General features: G+C 40.6%; 1 protein-coding gene across 8 annotated transcripts in view; it reads left to right on the forward strand.

Annotated features, from left to right (window-relative positions):
• The window catches only part of Ncoa6 (nuclear receptor coactivator 6), a 95,896-nt gene that overhangs the window by 68,249 nt on the left and 9,195 nt on the right, over positions 1 to 18,452 (forward strand). For 7 of the 8 annotated variants that reach the window (XM_050150709.1, XM_050150708.1, XM_050150707.1 and 4 more), the window contains 4 exons: positions 1,263 to 1,384; positions 4,545 to 7,538; positions 10,903 to 10,971; positions 15,112 to 15,148. In XM_050150709.1, the coding sequence (XP_050006666.1) occupies positions 1,263 to 1,384; positions 4,545 to 7,538; positions 10,903 to 10,971; positions 15,112 to 15,148 (3,222 nt within the window). The remainder of the gene's footprint in view (positions 1 to 1,262; positions 1,385 to 4,544; positions 7,539 to 10,902; positions 10,972 to 15,111; positions 15,149 to 18,452) is intronic. The other variant, XM_050150714.1, reaches the window with a different exon arrangement.

Consider the following 18,452-nt stretch of genomic DNA (forward strand, 5'->3'; position numbering starts at 1 on the left):
TTTATGTGATTTATACAACTATTTAGAGTATAATGGAACAAAATACTATCTAAAAGTGAATGGATGACAGTAATCAGATCAAAGGGAAGGTAAGGTAGGAAAGAAAGGTGCAACTGGGAATAAGAAACAAACCAAATGAAGAATGTAATTAATATGATTTCTCAAAAATGTGGATGTTAAGTCAGGCAGTGGTGGCACACACCTTTAATCCCAGCACTCATTGTTGACAGAGGTTTCTCTCCTGCCCAGTCCTGCAGCTATTTAGTTCCAAAGAAACACACAGAGGTCTACATTAATTATAAACCGGTTGACCTATTAGCTCAGGCTTCTTATTAACTCTTACATCTTAAATTAAACCATAATTCTTATTTGTGTTAGCCACATGGCTTGGTACCTTTTATCAGTGAGGCATTCTCATCTTGCTTCCTCTGCATCTGGGTGACAACTGCAGACTGAGCCTTTCTTCTTCCCAGAATTCTTCTAGTCTGGTTGCCCCACCTATACTTCCTGCCTAGCTACTGGCCAATCAGCATTTTATTAAACCAATACAAGTGATAAATCTTTACAAGATACAAGACCATTGTCCCATAGCATCTCGGGAGGCAGAGGCAGATGGATCTCTGTAAGTTTGAAGCCAGCCTGGTCTCTATAGAGCAAATACACAGGGAAAACCCTATCTGGGGGAAAAAAAAAAAAAAAAAAAAAAAAACAAAGTAGAAAATGTGGATGTTAGTAGGAGAAAAGAAAGGTTTCATTTTTTTTTTTCCTTTTCCACTGAAATTCTAAGTTACAAAAAGAATCCTAATGCCAATGGTTATGTCTACAAGTGTTTGTTCTGAAGCAAAGGTAAATAACTTTGTTGTGGCCACAACAAAGTTGTGTATTTCTTCTGAACACCATCTGTACCAGTTACCTTACAGATGTTGAGTCATTGGCACCTGGTTTTAATTTAGTAGCCACACTGGATACTTGTTTTGCGGGTATAGCACTTCAGAATATTGGTAGCTCAAAATCCCAATCAATCATTACCTAAGGGGTGTACCATTATATGAAACATTGTATCAGAAATTAGAAGGAAACACTAAATTCAGTGCTAAGATTAAGTGAATTTTAAGGCTTAATGAAATGGCCAGTTTATTCATGACAACATTGAGTGTCCAGACTAGAAAGATATAAAGCATAAGAATGACATATAAGCACATTGTAGTTGTAGGTAAGTATTCCTTCTACAACTTACTTGATTTGTGCTACTTATCTTTTAGCACCCCAGATAATCGTCCAGTTGGTCTAGAGGAGGCTGATCAACAGTCATTACCTGGAGAACAAGGAATCAACTTGGACAACACAGGCCCTAAACTGCCAGAATTTTCAAACCGGCCACCAGGTAATAAAATATTAACTAAAATTGCATACTTTGCATTGCATTTGCGCCTTCTTTCTCTTCAAGGAAACAGTAATGCTCTGCCTACTAACTAGTCTGCTTCAGAAATGTAATGTGTAAGCGCTGCATTGATATTTAAGTAAATACTTAAAGTATAACTTCTGTAAACATGCATGTCAATTCACTCTTGCATGCCTGTTTAATTGGCTTCATTTTAAGTCCTCAAATTAGACTGAATAGAAAGTGCCTTTTTTTTGATCAGCATTGTAGTTCTAGTTGGCATCAGAATAAAATATTATAATATAGAGAACTTTATACTGTATCCTGCTTGCCTGCAATTCTTTTCCTTAGACTTTCTCAAAGCAGAGAACTACTACTAGAATTTAAAACAAGGTGACTTTTTTAATAAAAATTTTATTGTGATTCTTTAAAACATAAGCAGTGTATGAAAAGTAACAAAATACATGTCAATATAACTACTGTCAGCTTAATAGATTATAATGAATAGTGCCAATAGTAATGAAGCCCCTTCTTTGATTATAGAATGTTTTCTTTTAAATGTTAAAGGATGTAGTAGGTTTATAAAAATCTAAAATCATTCTTCCCAACCCAGATACCACAATATCTCTGTCTGTTTTTTCTTGGCATAAACAATGACTTTACAACTTTATTCTAGAATGACAAAGGTTCACAAGCCCTCTCCTATGGATATAAAGAGTTAATTCAGCCAGCCTGGTCTACAAAAAAAAGTTCCAGGACAGCCAAGGAGACACAGAGAAACCCTGTCTTCAAAAACTGAAGCGGGGAGGAAAGAAGAATTAATGCTTTATTTCTTCCTCCTGAGTAATCTCACCTCCATTTTGGCATATTAAAAATACTATTTTAGGACTAACCTTTAATCTATCTTTCATTTTTATATTTCAAAAGTATATTCATTATGATGTCAAGACTCGATGTTACTTATTACAAACTGCTTAGCATACTAGATTTGTCACTCATGAGCCTGATAGGTAGTCTCTAGTCCTTGGTGAATATGTTCAGAAGACGTTGTGATCAGGAAGGTAGGTCCCTCTTACCTCAGACATCTGAACTCTTATGTGGATTCCAAAATTCCTTCAAACATTTATTGCCTCCTTTCTGCAGTCTGGGAACCTGTAGCCTGAATTTGGCCTTTAATGGATTTGAATTGCTATTGGTGTCTAAACAAATACCTGAGTTTAATTCACTTTAGAAATAGTCAGTTGCTCTGTAGTTGGGCAGTGGTTTATGCAGCCTAATTTCTTTTCGACTGCCTGGCCCATAAAGGCATAAGGGCTTTGTATTCCTTGACTAATAAATGTAGTTATTGATTGTGTTATGGGACATTGTGTGTACCTGGCTTTCCCTCTCACCCCAATCACCTTCCTATCACTAAGCCCCTTCGAGCTGTTTCCTCCAGCTTCTGAATGGTTCCTTTAAGCCTTTAGCTCTGACCTCTGAGAGGCTGTTGTGTATGCATATTACTGTCTTTGGTGTTTATTGTGCTGTCTGATAAACTCACTTTAAAGATGAAAAGCATCTGTATTATAACCTTGACACAAACACACTTTTTCAGAAATTACAGTTTTCTTAATGTAGAAGCCCCAGACTGACTATATAAGAACCTGTTGTGTTTTACCCCTTGGAATGCCAGATTTACAAATGTCAAGAAGTTACTTGGGCCTAAAACAAAACAAAAACAAAGGATTTTAAAGAAAATATTCAAAATTGAACCAGGTGTGGTGGCACACACCTATCTATAGTCCCAGCATTTGCAGGGTGGAGGCAGGAGAGTTAACAGTTCAAGATCATCCTCAGCTATATGAGTTTAAGGCCAACCTGGGATACTTGAGACCCTATCACCAAAAAACAAAGACAAACAAATAAAAAACAACTTCAGAACTGGAGTCTGCTCATTGGTATCATGGAAGTCTTTACCTAGAAGACAATAACTCTGTCGAGCACAGAGTCTGACCAAAGTGTTTGGTAGCCACTCTAAGAAAATCTTGGCCCAGAATTTCTTCCAGCTGCCAGAGCCACTTAATCATGTTCTTGCACTTTCTGGAAACCTTCCAAATTATTTTTCATGCAACAGTGGAATAAATGTAATTATGGAATCACATCCCCAACATATGCCCATTTTCCTACTCTGAACCGCCGTGATTCTTGTTTTAATTTGAATCTTCCTTCCCTTTATGATGATTGTATAAAGTTTTTATTCAGAAACTTCAAGTAAATCATTATAAAAGAGGGAATCATAATAGATGTTGCCTTCTGCAAATCTAGAAGGTATTATTTTTCAAAATTTTTATCCCCAAACTACTTTTTATTCCTGAGGTTTGTGCTTCTGGCTTTATTATTTTCCAATTGTGGATTCAAAGAAAATACTTTTCCAAATAAAATTTCTATATACGAAAGTAAATAGAGACAAATATGCATAAAAACTTTAATTCTTCATATTATTTCAACATAACAATCAGTCTTTATACTCTCTGTTTATTAAACTGATACAACCTAGGGGCAGTACAATACATTCAGTTTTCCTCCAAAGGATGGAACGCAAAGGATACAAAATGGTATATGGAGACCACGGACCAGAATAATTAAAATCCCATTTTAAAGAACTCAAAAAAAAAAAATCTCAATCCTAGAATTATATCTTTTACTTTAATTGAAGGAATAAAAGGGCTGTTTTCATCAAAACCAAGTCTTGAGAAAAATAAGTCCTCTGCTACGAGAAAAAGTGATTTCTAAATATGTTATTTCATATACACAGTGAATTACTGATTATTTTGATTATTTCTACATGAAACCTAAATAACTGGGCAGCCAGCCATTTGCTGTTGGTAGAATTTTCTCTCTTCATGTTCAGCTCATAGATTTATAGCACATATGCAGTCTTAATACAGTAATGCTTCATTCACAGCCTAAAGGGGCTTCATATTCTTAATGCTTTGCTTTTTGCTTCCTTAAGCAGCGTGCCCCCTTGCTTGTGTCAGATAATAAGGGGCTGTCCTGGGAGCAGCATGCCTGAGCTGTTTGTGCACAGTCTGCTACCTCTGAGTACTGCTTAGCTATACTCTACAGGTAGCAAAGTTTTCTTGTTGAAAATCTAACTTCCCTGATTTTGGGGGGCTTATTTTAGGTTATCCTACTCAACCAGTTGAACAGAGGCCAATGCAACAGATGCCTCCTCAACTCATGCAACATGTGGCACCCCCACCACAGACACCACAGCAGCAGCCACAACCACAACTGCCTCAGCAGCAGCAGCAGCAGCCACCACCACCTAGTCAGCCACAGTCTCAGCAGCAGCAGCAGCAGCAGCAACAACAACAACAAATGATGATGATGCTCATGATGCAGCAAGATCCTAAATCCATTAGGCTTCCAGTCTCCCAAAATGTCCATCCTCCACGGGGTCCTCTGAACCCAGACTCTCAGAGAATGCCCATGCAGCCAAGTGGCAATGTACCTGTTATGGTTAGTTTGCAAGGACCTGCCTCTGTGCCACCATCACCTGATAAACAAAGAATGCCAATGTCTGTGAATACTCCTTTGGGAAGTAATTCAAGGAAAATGGTATACCAGGAGAACCCACAGAATTCCTCTAGCTCACCACTAGGAGAGATGTCCTCACTTCCTGAAGCTAGTGGCAGTGAAGTACCGTCTGTTTCAGGAGCCCCAAATAACATGCCCTCACATTTAGTAGTTTCTCAGAACCAGTTAATGATGGCAGGGCCCAAATCGGGACCATCTACCCTTTCAGCAACTCAAGGTGCAACTCCCCAACAACCTTCTGTAAATTCCTTGCCTAGCTCCCATGGCCACCACTTTCCAAATGTTGCTGCTCCAACCCAGACATCTAGGCCTAAAACTCCAAACAGAGCCAGCCCCAGACCCTATTATCCTCAAACACCCAACAACCGCCCTCCTAGTACAGAACCTTCAGAAATTAGTCTGTCACCAGAAAGACTGAATGCCTCCATAGCAGGACTCTTTCCTCCACAGATTAATATTCCTTTACCTCCCAGGCCAAATTTAAATAGGGGCTTTGATCAACAGGGCTTGAATCCAACAACTCTGAAGGCCATCGGGCAAGCACCTTCAAATCTTACTATAAATAATCCTCCTAACTTTGCTGCCCCACAAGCTCATAAATTAGATTCTGTAGTGGTGAATTCTGGAAAACAGTCTAATCCTGGAACAACAAAACGGGCAAGTCCAAGCAACAGTCGGAGGTCTAGTCCTGGGTCCAGTAGGAAAACTACCCCAAGTCCAGGGAGGCAAAACTCAAAAGCCCCTAAACTTACTCTGGCTTCTCAACCAAACACAACCCTGATGCAGAACATGGAGCTGCCTAGGAATGTGTTGGTCAGTCCAAATCCAATTGCCAATCCCCCTTTATCCGGAAGCTTTCCTAACAATAGTGGGCTTAATCCCCAGAATCCCACCGTACCTGTGCCTGCAGTGGGGACTGTTCTTGAGGATAACAAAGAGAGTTTGATCGTTCCTCAGGACAGTGATTGCCAGAATTCCCAGGGTAGGAAGGAGCAGGTAAACGTTGAGCTGAAAGCAGTCTCTACTCAAGAAGCTAAAATGGTTGTCCCTGAAGATCAATCCAAAAAGGATGGGCAACCTTTGGATTCTAACAAACTCCCCAGTGTTGAAGAGAACAAAAATTTGATATCTCCTGCCATGAGAGAAGCACCAACATCATTAAGCCAACTTCTTGACAACTCTGGAGCTCCTAATGTGACCATTAAACCCCCTGGGCTTACAGATCTGGAAGTAGCACCTCCAGTTGTTTCAGGAGAGGACCTCAAAAAAGCATCTGTCATTCCCACACTGCAGGATCCGTCTTCTAAAGAACCCTCTAATTCCTTAAACTTACCTCACAGTAATGAGCCGTGTTCAACCCTTGCGCATCCAGAATTGAGTGAGGTGAGCTCTAATGTTGCACCAAGCATCCCTCCAGTAATGTCAAGACCTGTCAGCTCTTCCTCCATTTCTACTCCTTTGCCCCCAAACCAAATAACTGTATTTGTTACCTCCAATCCCATAACCACTTCATCTAACACATCAGCAGCCCTGCCAACAAACTTACATTCTGCATTGATGTCGACAGTTGTCACAATGCCCAATGTGGGTAACAAAGTTATGGTTTCTGAGGGACAGTCTGCTGCTCAATCTAATGCCCGGCCTCAGTTCATTACACCTGTCTTTATCAATTCATCTTCAATAATTCAGGTTATGAAAGGATCACAGCCAAGCACAATTCCTGCAACCCCATTGACAACCAACAGTGGCCTGATGCCTCCCTCTGTCGCAGTTGTTGGACCTTTACACATACCTCAGAACATAAAATTTTCTTCAGCTCCTGTAGCACCTAATGTCCCCTCCAGTAGTCCTGCTCCAAACATACAGACAGGCCGGCCGTTGGTCCTTAGCTCGCGAGCCGCTCCTGTTCAGCTGCCTTCCCCTCCCAGTACATCTTCTCCAGCTGTCGCTCCTAATCCTCCTGTCCAGCAAGTGAAAGAATTCAATCCAGATGAGGCTAGTCCTCAGATGAACACCTCAGCAGATCAGAGCACTCTGCTCTCTCCACAGCCAACCACAGTAGTTTCTCCCCTTGTGACCAATAGTCCAGGCTCCTCTGCCAATCGGCGAAGCCCAGTATCATCCAGTAAGGGCAAAGGAAAAGTGGACAAAATTGGCCAGATTTTGCTGACCAAGGCTTGTAAGAAAGTTACAGGCTCTCTGGAAAAAGGGGAAGAACAGTATGGTGCAGATGGAGAGACTGAAGGCCCAGGGCTAGAGACCACAACTCCTGGGCTAATGGGAACAGAACAGTGCTCCACAGAGCTGGACAGTAAAACCCCAACACCTTCAGCACCCACGCTACTAAAAATGACCTCTAGCCCCATGGGCCCAAGCTCCACCTCAACAGGACCCATCTTACCTGGCGGTGCTCTCCCCACCAGTGTACGCTCAATAGTAACCACACTGGTACCCTCTGAGCTCATCTCCACAACGCCAACCACAAAAGGCAATCATGGTGGCATAGCATCTGAGCCACTTGCAGGTGGCCTAGTGGAGGAGAAGGTGGGATCTCATCCAGAGCTTCTACCCAGCATAGGTATGTACTTGAGCTTGGCATCCGCTCCTCATGTCAGTTGTTTTTTTCTCACCCGCCCCACAAGAGAGAAAGCATGAGCCCATTTCTACTTAAAGGAAGAAAAATGGCCATAGTTATAGATTTACTTACTGAAAGTACATTAAAAAATATGCTTTTAAATCCCATGTTCAGTTTATATTCATTAACATGATTCCTTCCTGGCTTATGAACTGATGACATGTTTCATATAGATAGATAGATAGATAGATAGATAGATAGATAGATAGATAGATAGATAGATAGATGAGTCTCACTTTAAAACATTTTGTATACACTGCCTCAGATCATCTTTATACCAACCATGTAATGTAGTCTTACTCCTTCCTATGGGTGAAAAGATTGAAGTTCAGAAATGTTCACCATGTGAGCCTATACTATAAGTCTCCAGCCTGGCATGGTCCCTGTGAACAGTGACTTCTCTATACCTTTCCCATCATGAAAGGTACTTGTTCTCTTTGCCTTGTTCTCTTAGTATACTAACTCAGGGACCTTTCTGTTTGGATTGCTCCAGACAAGCTTACCAGAAAACCAGGTTGTATGATAAACCAAAGAAGATAGAAATCGGGAAGAGTCAGATAGTAACTGTCCCGACATTTGCCAGCCTGATGGGCTGGGGCAAGTTCATTTTCCTCCTATGTAGTGTGGAGACAATAATAGTTAACAAGATTTCAATGAGGTAATGCATGCGATATGCTTAGCACAGGACCTAAAATATTGTAATTGATCAATACATGGTTCAAGTGTTATTGCCCATTTTCTTTAGACATGGTCTCTTTATAAACTTCATTTAATGGACATCTAGTTCAGGTTATTTCCTGTGTACTGCAGAGGGAGATAATACTGAAAGCACGGGTGTCCTAACAGTTTCTTTCTCCTTTGAGGTTCAAATGATGCAGAAACTCCATGTTCTTAAAGACAAGTCAATCTTAATGGTGCCCATAGCTGAGAGGCCTCTGTTATAGCTAAGCCAGCTAATACTACCTCTTTTATTTATGCAGCTAAAATACTTTGAGTGCCTATTAATTAGAAGGAGGAACAGAAATACGAGCTTCAGGTTATGATCAGAGTTCACGTTTTAGCTCCCCTGGTTGCCAGTTACAGTCTAGTGAGTTCCTTATACTTCACCTGTAAAGTGGAGATTGTAATTCTACCTCCCAGGATATGTAGGATTCAGTAAGAGCTTGAATATCAAGTGCCAGCATATTGCTCAGACAGCTCTGGGAAGGTTCCTTCCTTTCTTTCTCCTGTTTACTTCAGTGCTAGAGATACAGGGAGGAGTGAAGGCCTGCAAAGAATTCATTGTTCGTAGGAGAGATGGACTTTGCTAGGCAGGGTTCTGTGTTGCAAGTTTAAATTTTGTTGTTGTAGGTAACTATAAGAATTTAAAACAAAGCTGGGCATGATGCTGCACGTATATAATCATAGCACTTGAGAGGAGGCAGTGGGAAGATCCAGCTACATACTGAGTTTGAGGCCAAGCTAAGCTACATGAGACCTTGTCTAAACCAGAAGAAATTGGTGTGGCTTAAGTATATTCTCTGCTGCTAAATAATTCCATTTCTGTTTTCTCTTAGGGAACTTTTCCCTCTTATACTAAGAGAATAATGATGAAGTAATTAGAAAATATTTTTACTTGGATCACAAATAAAAATAGAGAAGCATATAAGCTTTATGGATATGAACCAGCAATTAGAAAGGGTTCAGTTTTAGTTAAGGCCACCTACTTTGTTTATAATAGTTGGTTCTATTCTTTTCCAAGGGACTTCTGTGCTTTTAGTTTGAAAATGTGAGAACCCCTCTTAAGCTAAGTAGATGTTAAGGTACAGTTTTAAGCTTCATCAGAGAAGCATCCAAAATAAATTATTTGATTACTAAGCAGAGAGAAAAATCTACAAAGTTCAGTTTCCACCAAAGGGTAAAACATTTTCTTGTAGTTTGCTATGAATTTTAGGCTGAAGATGGGATGATATACCCTTGACAGTTCTGGAAAACCTGAGCCTTAAATCTTTACAGAATGACCCAGGAAGGTTCTGTCCTAGAGTATGTCATGTATTCTCATTCTCGGGGATCTTAAGTTCTTTCTGTCTTTCTTTCTTTTTTTTTTAATATTTATTTATTATGTATACAATATTCTGTTTGTGTGTCTGCCTGCAGGCCAGAAGAGGGCATCAGATCTCATTTCAGATGGTTGTGAGCCACCATGTGGTTGCTGGGAATTGAACTCAGGACCTTTGGAAGAGCAGGCAATGCTCTTAACAGCTGAGCCATCTCTCAAGCCCCTCTTTCTATCTTTCAAAGACACTATTTTTAATGTTTCTTTACATTTTTGGCCTAGAATATTCTTTTGCTTTGAACCCCCATGGAACTTTCTATATCTCTCTCCGTGTGACATAGTGGTCAGTCTATACTAGGCTGAGTGATGTGCAAAAGGATGGAATCTCTGAGGATGCCTGGCACAGTGCCTAGCTCCTAGAAAGTTCTTAAACTATTTGTTAAGAATTGGGCAGTGGTGGGCGCATGCCTTTAATCCCAACACTCAGGAGGCAGAGGCAGGTGGATCCCTGTGAGTTTGAGTCCAGCCTGGTCTACAACAGCTAGTTCCAGGACAGCCAGGGCTGTTAAACAGAGAAACCCTGTCTTGAAAAACTGAAAACAACAGCAAAAACCCTATTTGTTAGAAAAGTAAATAATACTATATTGATTTATTCATTAGATATAAATTTATTGTCTATTTTTATACCCATCACTCTTGCTAAATGCTATAGAAAAGTACAGAATTGTGTGTTTTAGTAATCAAGGAATGTATTTAGTCTCTAGAGGGCTAAGTCAGAAGCTTTTAAATGTTGAGGTGATTGGTATAGTCATTCTAAAAGTAGCTAGATTACTTACTAAGACAGTTTTTAATGAAAACAACAGTCAAGCCTAGTGTGGTGGCACATGCTTGTAACCCCACCATTGGGAGGCTGAGGCAGAAGGATCGAGAGTTTAAGACCACTCTGAGGAAATTGAGTAAGTCTGAAAGCCAAACAAAAAGAAAAAGGAGTCATGACCTGAAATTGGCCCTAAAATTGTAATTACTGTTGTCCCCGTGCTGTCCGTTTCCTGGTTCTTTATATCTGCACAAAGGAGGAAGAGCAAAGCCTCAAGTGGTCTTTGCTGTTTAGTGTTAGAACAGTTGCTCTGTTGAGGTCGTATTGACGGTCAGCTTCAAGCACTGACTTCTGAGAATGTAGTGGCTCAATAGGGACTTAAGTAGTTGCTTGGTTAGTGCTTTCTGGTTTGGTTAGGAAAAGTAAAAGACCTGTTTGTTTGTTTCTTGCCTCAGCCCCCTCACCGACTTTAGTCCCAAAGGAGCCTCCAGCCACAGCACTGCAAGGGCCTATTGCCAGACCAGGTAAGGCACCATCTAGAGGATCTTCTTGGCGAGGGATGGATTACATGTAAAGGAATCAGTGCTTTTCTCGGTGTCCCATGTTCTCATGCCAGTAAGTACATGGACCTGTCTTATCTACTTGTTTCCAAGCCAATTTGAGTTGAGTGGGAGAACGTGTGTAGCACTCTTCCCAACCAGTGTGTTCATTTTCACATTTGTCGTGTTGTATTAGCCAGAGAGCTCAAGAAGGGCATGTCTGTGCTCTTGTCTGCCATCCTACCCTGAGTTGTTTCCCCTGTTCCCTGATCCTGCTACCCATGGCTGGCAGCCAGCTAGTTGGCATATGGTTGCTTACTGGGGTGGCAAGCATGAATGCACCAAAATATAGTTGGATTACCATGGCAGATGTCGAGGTGTATTTCGAGCCCCCCCACTTAGAGTGAATCATCCCAGCCATCTCTGGATGACTTTAAGTTGCTCCCTGTGACCAAGATATTGTAACTAGCACTAGGGATGGTATTTCTGGTAGGAGGAGTCAGTTGTGATCTAACAGAGAGCTGCTGTGGATGCTGAGTCAGCTCTGAACTCACGTTCCTTGATGGCAGTAAGAACACTTCTGCCTCTGTGACTTACACTGCCAGAGCAAAGGAATATCAGGTTCTTGGTCACAGAAGGTTGTTAAAGGGCACAAAAAAGAAAGTATGACTGGTTCCCAAAGGAAGTTAGAATACCATTGACAGTATAGCCTTGGGCTGATGGCTCAGTAGGAGAGAGTACTTAATGCTCTTTCAGAAGACCAGAATTCAGTTCCTAGCACCCACATCTGGTAGTTCATAAGTTCTTGGACACCCTCATGGCATCGCACATGTCACATGAACATACACACGCTAATAAAAAAAAGTAAAACCTTTTATTGAAAGTATACACATGACCAAATTTTTTTAAAAATGATTTTGTGAATATAAGCTGATAAAAATAAGATACAACTTATATTTTAAAGCTTGCTTCAGGGTTCTATATCCAATATGACTTTCATGCACACTGTGGAAAGAATGGGTATGCAGAGCACACAGCAGCCGCCACATTGCCCCTGCTTCTGATTGCCTGCATGGTAACTAACATTGTGCTGCACATTTTAGAAATGAGAAATTGTTTAAGAAAAGGGGCTCTGCCAGGCAGTGGTGGTGCACGCCTTTAATCCCAGCCCTTGGGAGGCAAAGGCAGGCAGAGTTCAAAGCCAACCTGGTCTACAAAGCAAGTTCCAGAACAACCAGGACTATTACACTACACAGAGAAACCGTGTCTCAAAAAAAAAAAAAAAGAAAGAAAAGAAAGAAAGAAAAAGGGTTCATTAGTAGTACTCTTTTTTTCCCCTAACAAAAAGACCAACTAGAAATGGGAAAGGATTCCATTTCCTGCCCCAAATATTTTTAAATTTTATTATTTCACAGTTTCGTATATGTTTATGATGTATTTTGATCATACTTAGACCTTCTGTCCCCTTCCATTCCCCTGTTCTCAACAGGTACTCTTCCTGCTCTCTGTGCCTTGGCTTTAACGACCCACTGAGTTTACTCTGGGCAGCTCGCTGAGAGCGTGGGTGTGTAACTGTTTACTGACACAGGAATAGCTTGCCAATGGCTACACCATTGAATTAAACTGATCCCCATACCCCACCAGCAGCCATATTCTGCCAATAGCTCCTTAGAGAGAGGTGGAGCCTCATGAGCCCCTCCCCAATCCATGATGCTGCCCTAGCTGTTTACTCTAGAAAATGGGTTGTTACTGTCTTTTCTTACTTACTAGAGTAATTGACTAGGGAACCCAGGTCCTTTATAAAGTTTAATTTATATTAATCACTTTAAAATCACCTCAGAAGCCAAATGTGGTAGCATACACTTCTAATCCCAGCACTCAAGAGACAGAGAAAGGAGCATGAGGAATTCAAAAATCATTCTTAACTACAAAATAAGGTTGATGCCACCTGGACTTCATGGGACCCTGCCTCAAAACATAAAAATATAACACCCTCAGAACTTTTCACTTACATAAATTAGTGAAAAAGTTTTCAAAATCAACTTCTTTGTCGTCTTTCAAAAGAGCACACAAGCTGGGCAGGTCACACATGCCTTTATCCTAGCACAAGGCTGGGCAGATCTCTGTGAGTTTGAGACGAGTCTCCTCAAATATTAAGTTCCAGAACATCCTGGAACTACATAGAGAGACTTTGTTCCAGAAAACAAACAAACAGAATTAATTAATTAAACACTAAATTAAAAGGGCAGACTAGCCTGATGTCACACATACAGAGAGCCCCAGCACTCAGGAAGCTGGGGCAAGAGCTTTACTAAATGAGGCCCAAGTAGGCTACATACGGAGCTCCAGGCAGTTTGTGCTATAGGATAGGATGCCTGGGGGCATGGTGAGGGTGGCAACTCTTCAGGTTAGCATGTCTTTTTGTTTGAACCATTATTATTGAGCATATATTAGGTGAATTTGTGCGCTCCAGCTGACCCAGCAAAGAAATAGAGACCCAAGGAGTTAGTGTATGCTTCTTGTGGCAGGATTTCAGGTCTTATAGGAGAGATTCTGGGAGCCAAGCAGAAGATGGGAAGCAAGGATTCCCTCTGCCAGAATTTTGCATTAAAGGCAATGAAGTCCAGCCTACTTACAGGAAAAGTACAAAGTGACTATCATAGATAGCAACAAATATTAACAATAAATATTGAGTTATTATTAAGTACCAGCTACTATACTAAAACTCATGTGGATTATTTCAATTTAACCTTAACATATAATGTGGTCACCTATGCGTCTCATATAAGGCATTGAGCCCTGAGAAGGCAAATAATTAGCACATAAACACATGGGTAATTAAAAGTGGCATATGGCAGGGATGATAGCTCATTCCCTGTAATACCAGTACTTAGGCTAAAGTGGGAGGATTGCCTGGAGTTTTAGGCCAGGCTGGGCTGCATAGTGAGTTCTAAAGTAGCATGGGCTGCAAAATGAGAACCTTACCACAAACTCCCATAACACTTAAAAAGGAGGGAAGGAAGCTGGGCAGTGGTGGTTAATGATCCCAGCACTTGGAAGGCAAAGGCAGGCAGATCTCTATGAGTTCAAGGCCACCATGGTTTACAGAGCTAGTTCCAGGACAGCTAGAGAAACCCTGTCTTGAAAAACCAAAAAGGAAGGGAAGGGGAGAGGGAAGGAGGGAGGGAAGAAGGAAAAATAGTTGAGATTTAAAAAATTTAACTTAGGTGCTCTGCCTTCAAAGATATTAATAACATGTGCTCCCTTGGGCAGCTTAGATGCTGAGCATCAGGTACTGGATTCTCTATGAGGGAAAACAGGCACAGAGCCAGGGGGAGGCCAGTGGCAGGAGACAAGGCTGTCTGGTGTATTAGGGAAAGGCCTTTTTAAGAGATGGAGCTAGATGGAGAGGCACGTAATAGAAGTAGAAGATTTGTTTGTTTGTTTTTTTTGCTGGTACTGAAAAGAAGTGTTTTATTATCCATGTGTTTATGTGCATTCTCTGATAAACCCAGAGAAAGCTCACTGATGCATCCCCGCCAGGCAGACTGTTTTAGTTGTCTCTAGGGCATTGCTTGGTGACTGATGAAGTCTGTGAAATCTTAGAAACAGATACAGTCTTTGGGTAGTATTTCAAAGCACAGCTCTCTGCCCTCTGAAATTGAGTGAGAATGTCATTTGGGGGGTTAGGAGTGAATCTTTAATAGACACTGTATTATATTTAAAGATAATTGGGTTTGAAAAGAAAATGGAGGTGGTGATATTTTCGGAATGAAAACAGTCTCTTCAACATGAAAGGAAGAGGCTTCTTTTACTAAACTAGTTCTAACTAGATGAAATATGAACCAGCAATGTAAATTTCATCCTGTTGATCCAACAGGATTATTTCACAGTGTGAACTAGAAATAAAAATAGACCAAGTAGTATCTTATATTCCCAACAAATCAAGTTGGACCAGTGCTAACTTTGTCTCCATATCACGTAGGATCGGTTAGCTTCTTGCAGGACATGGAGACTTGTTAGTCCAAATATAACATTCTGGGTTCTGTAGAGGCCTAGCTTCTCCCTATGGACATACATAACAACAGCTTCTATATCTCATTCTCTCCTTTTTGTTTTTTACAGAACTTGAGGCAAATGCTGCCATAGTCTCTGGACAAAGGTAAGAAAGATGACCATTAGCTAAGACTTAAGCATGACCATTGCATGAGCCTTTTTGAAAATCATCAGCTGCCTTTGTCTTTAAATGTCTCCTCACCTTGTCCTATTGTACTCTGTTGCCAGACTGTTTCTCCTGCTCACATAGAGAGCTTCTGTGAACACTCACTCACCCAGGGTACTATTTCACTTAATAAAACTTGATGACTAAGTTTCTGTCTTTTATGATTGTTGAAAATTGATAACATATTCAGCACTCAACATAAATAAATGTTCTGTGTTTTAAGTGCTACCTTCTTTACTGATGGTCCTTGAATATATCTTTTAAGCATAGCTGTTTGATCTTCAAAGGTAAAAGAAAAAGCCAGGTAGGTAGAGTGTAACCCCAAACCATGCTTTGTCTGTTAACTGTGCTACCCTATGTAACCTAACAAAACAGATGAAGTACATCTGTGACTTAACCTCACATTTGCCCTAGAAAGGAGTTTTATCTCCCAAGAACCACACACCCCTCTTTTACTGAAGGAATGCAGTAACATTTTTTTAAAAAAGTCTCATATTTGTATAGAAACTTAGCTTATAAAATATCATTTTCTCATTCAAACTTCATATCAACTAACATTATTTGAATATTACTCCTTGTCATACTCTAGACTACAAGCACTAAATGTATTTATCCTCTTTATTTTTTACAATATCCATTACGATAATAAATTATATCATATAGGTGAGAAATCTAGGTCAAAGAGCTTTAACCAAATTGCCCACTATCACAGATATAGCAAATGATGAAACTGAGATTCAAACCCATCTCTTTCTAACTCTAGGACCCTTACATTTGACCTAGATTTATAGATAAAAGTCTAGACTCTAGAGGATAAGGAGTTAATTATTGTAGCTGATAAATGCACAGTTCCTCCCTGACCCATATAATCGTTGGCAGATTCATTGCTATTCCTAGTCACCACTCTGCCCATCTGTTTTTATTTATTGAATTAATACTTGAATTCAACTGTCTATAAAAAGGGTCTTTCAAGTTCAGATATATCTCATAGATATCTGTTTGCAGAGCTACCTGTATATTGACCACAAAAACACAAGGGTAGTGTTGCTATGACTCTTTGGTTTGGTTTTGCCAAGAAAGGGGGTTCCACCATTAAGGGATTTTCCTCAGAATATTGGACTATTTTCTGGGCTCAAACAGAAAACCATCCTTAGAACCTCTAGAAGGAGATGGAAACCTCTTTACTTGTAATTCCAGTTCCAGCCTAGTTCCAGTTTGGCCTCTCTGACTTTGCTTGGTTTTTGGTTTGGTATGAGATAGCAGTTTTATATAAAGCAAAGGGAATGAATAAACAGTTATGGCTCAGTTCCCAACCATAGTGTTACTAGCAAAGAGTCCTCTGGCAGGAGTGAACAGTGAGTAATGATAATTGATGGTCAAACCCTGATTTGTACCTTTAAGGAACTCACATGAAAGGCACAAGACAGTAAAAATAGAACATCCAGAGCTGGAGAGAGTGCTCAGCAGCTAAGGGCACTGATTGCCCTTCCAGAGGACCTAGGTTCAATTCCCAGCACCCATATGGTGACTCACAACTGTATGTAACTCTAGTTCTAGAGGATCCAATATCTGTTCTTATCTCCAAAGTCACTGTACACGCATGTGCACAGACATACATACAGGCAAAATACCCATGCACATAAATAAATAAATCTTTTTTTAAAAAAAAAAACCTATTGTAGCACAAATATTCTAGTTGGTCTTAATAATAAAAACTCAGTCAGATATAGGGGTTAATGTTGAAGATCAGAGACCAGCCACTAGAGAGTTCTTTTACCTCTCTACCAATGTTCAGACTGAAGGGGCGATCCTGTCCTGTTGTGAGTGGAGTGGCGGGCTATGTTCCTGGTGCCCAGCCGCCCACATGGCTAGCTTTATACCTGAAATAATTACATGGAAATTGTATTCTTTTAAACACTGCCTGGCCCATTAGTTCCAGCCTCTTATTGGCTAGCTCTTACATATTGATCTAACCCATTTCTAATAATCTGTGTTGCCCACAAGGTGGCTTACCAGGGAAGATCTTAACCTGTGGCTGTGTCGGGTGGGAGAATCATGGCGACTGCCTGACTCGGCTTCTTTCTACCAGCATTCTGTTCTGTCTATTCCACCTACCTGATTTTCTGTCCTATCAGGCCAAGCAGTTTTCTTTATTAATTAACCAATGAAAGCAACAGATAAATACAAGACCCACCTCCATCACTGTCCTCACACTTCATTTCCCAACTGCATCTGTCTCTACCAAACCTCAGACTGCACTGAGCTCGTCTCCTTCTGCCTTACATTCCTCCCTCCACCCAACCATCTCACTCCTGTCTCCACCTCCCTACTGCTGGGATTAAAGACATTTGACCCCAAGTGTGAACTCTGATACTCTTTTTTTTTTTTTTTGGTTCCTGTCCTGGAACTAGCTCTTGTAGACCAGGCTGGCCTTGAACTCACAGAGATCCGCCTGCCTCTGCCTTCCGGCTCTGATACTCTTTTAGACAGATTCAATCTTGTGTAACCCACCCAGGGTGTCATGGCCTTGAACTCACAAAGATCCCTCTCCCTCTGTGTCCCGAGTCCTGGGATTAAAGGTGTGTGCCACCACTCACTGGCCTCTAGTGACTTAGCTCTGCACTCTGATCTTCAGGTGAGCTTTATTTGCTAAAATATAAAATATTACTACACCCCATATAATAGAACACCCAATGGATGCTTTAGAAGGTCATATGTGTATAGACTGTGAACCCAAGAGAGAAAAGCCAAGTCCATGGGGAAAGGGACACGGAACTCTTCCCAGAAGAAGTAGGCTTTAACTTGTTTAGTTGCGTTACATTTCAGCTCTATGCCTTGCAATCAATTTTAATCAAATTTTTTGAATGATCTTAATAAGCACTTTTGAACCATGGATATAATAAAAAGTTTATTAAAGAAATTTCCAGCCATATCAGAATTAAATTCAGGTCTAGTAGCACAGGCCTGTAATCCTAGCACTTGGGAGGGCCAGGCCAGAGAATCAAAAGTTCAAGGTCATCCTCAGCTATGTAGTAAGTTTGAAGCTAGTCTAGACTATAGGGAACCTTGTGTTTAAGAAAAAAAAGAAAGGAAACATCAGAGGATTTCAGAGTGACTCTGTAGTCTTCTTTACAGAATATACAAGAAGTCCTCTTTCAGATGTGTGTGCCATACCCATTCACTCATGTGACATGAATAATTTGTCACAGAGTAATCTTTCACAAAATATTTTAAGACTGCATAT

The sequence above is a fragment of the Alexandromys fortis genome, unplaced genomic scaffold (genome assembly GCF_014885135.2).
Source record: "Alexandromys fortis isolate MF-2015 unplaced genomic scaffold, M_Fortis_MF-2015_v1.1 scaffold_27, whole genome shotgun sequence".
In the NCBI taxonomy this organism is placed as follows: Eukaryota; Metazoa; Chordata; class Mammalia; order Rodentia; family Cricetidae; genus Alexandromys; species Alexandromys fortis.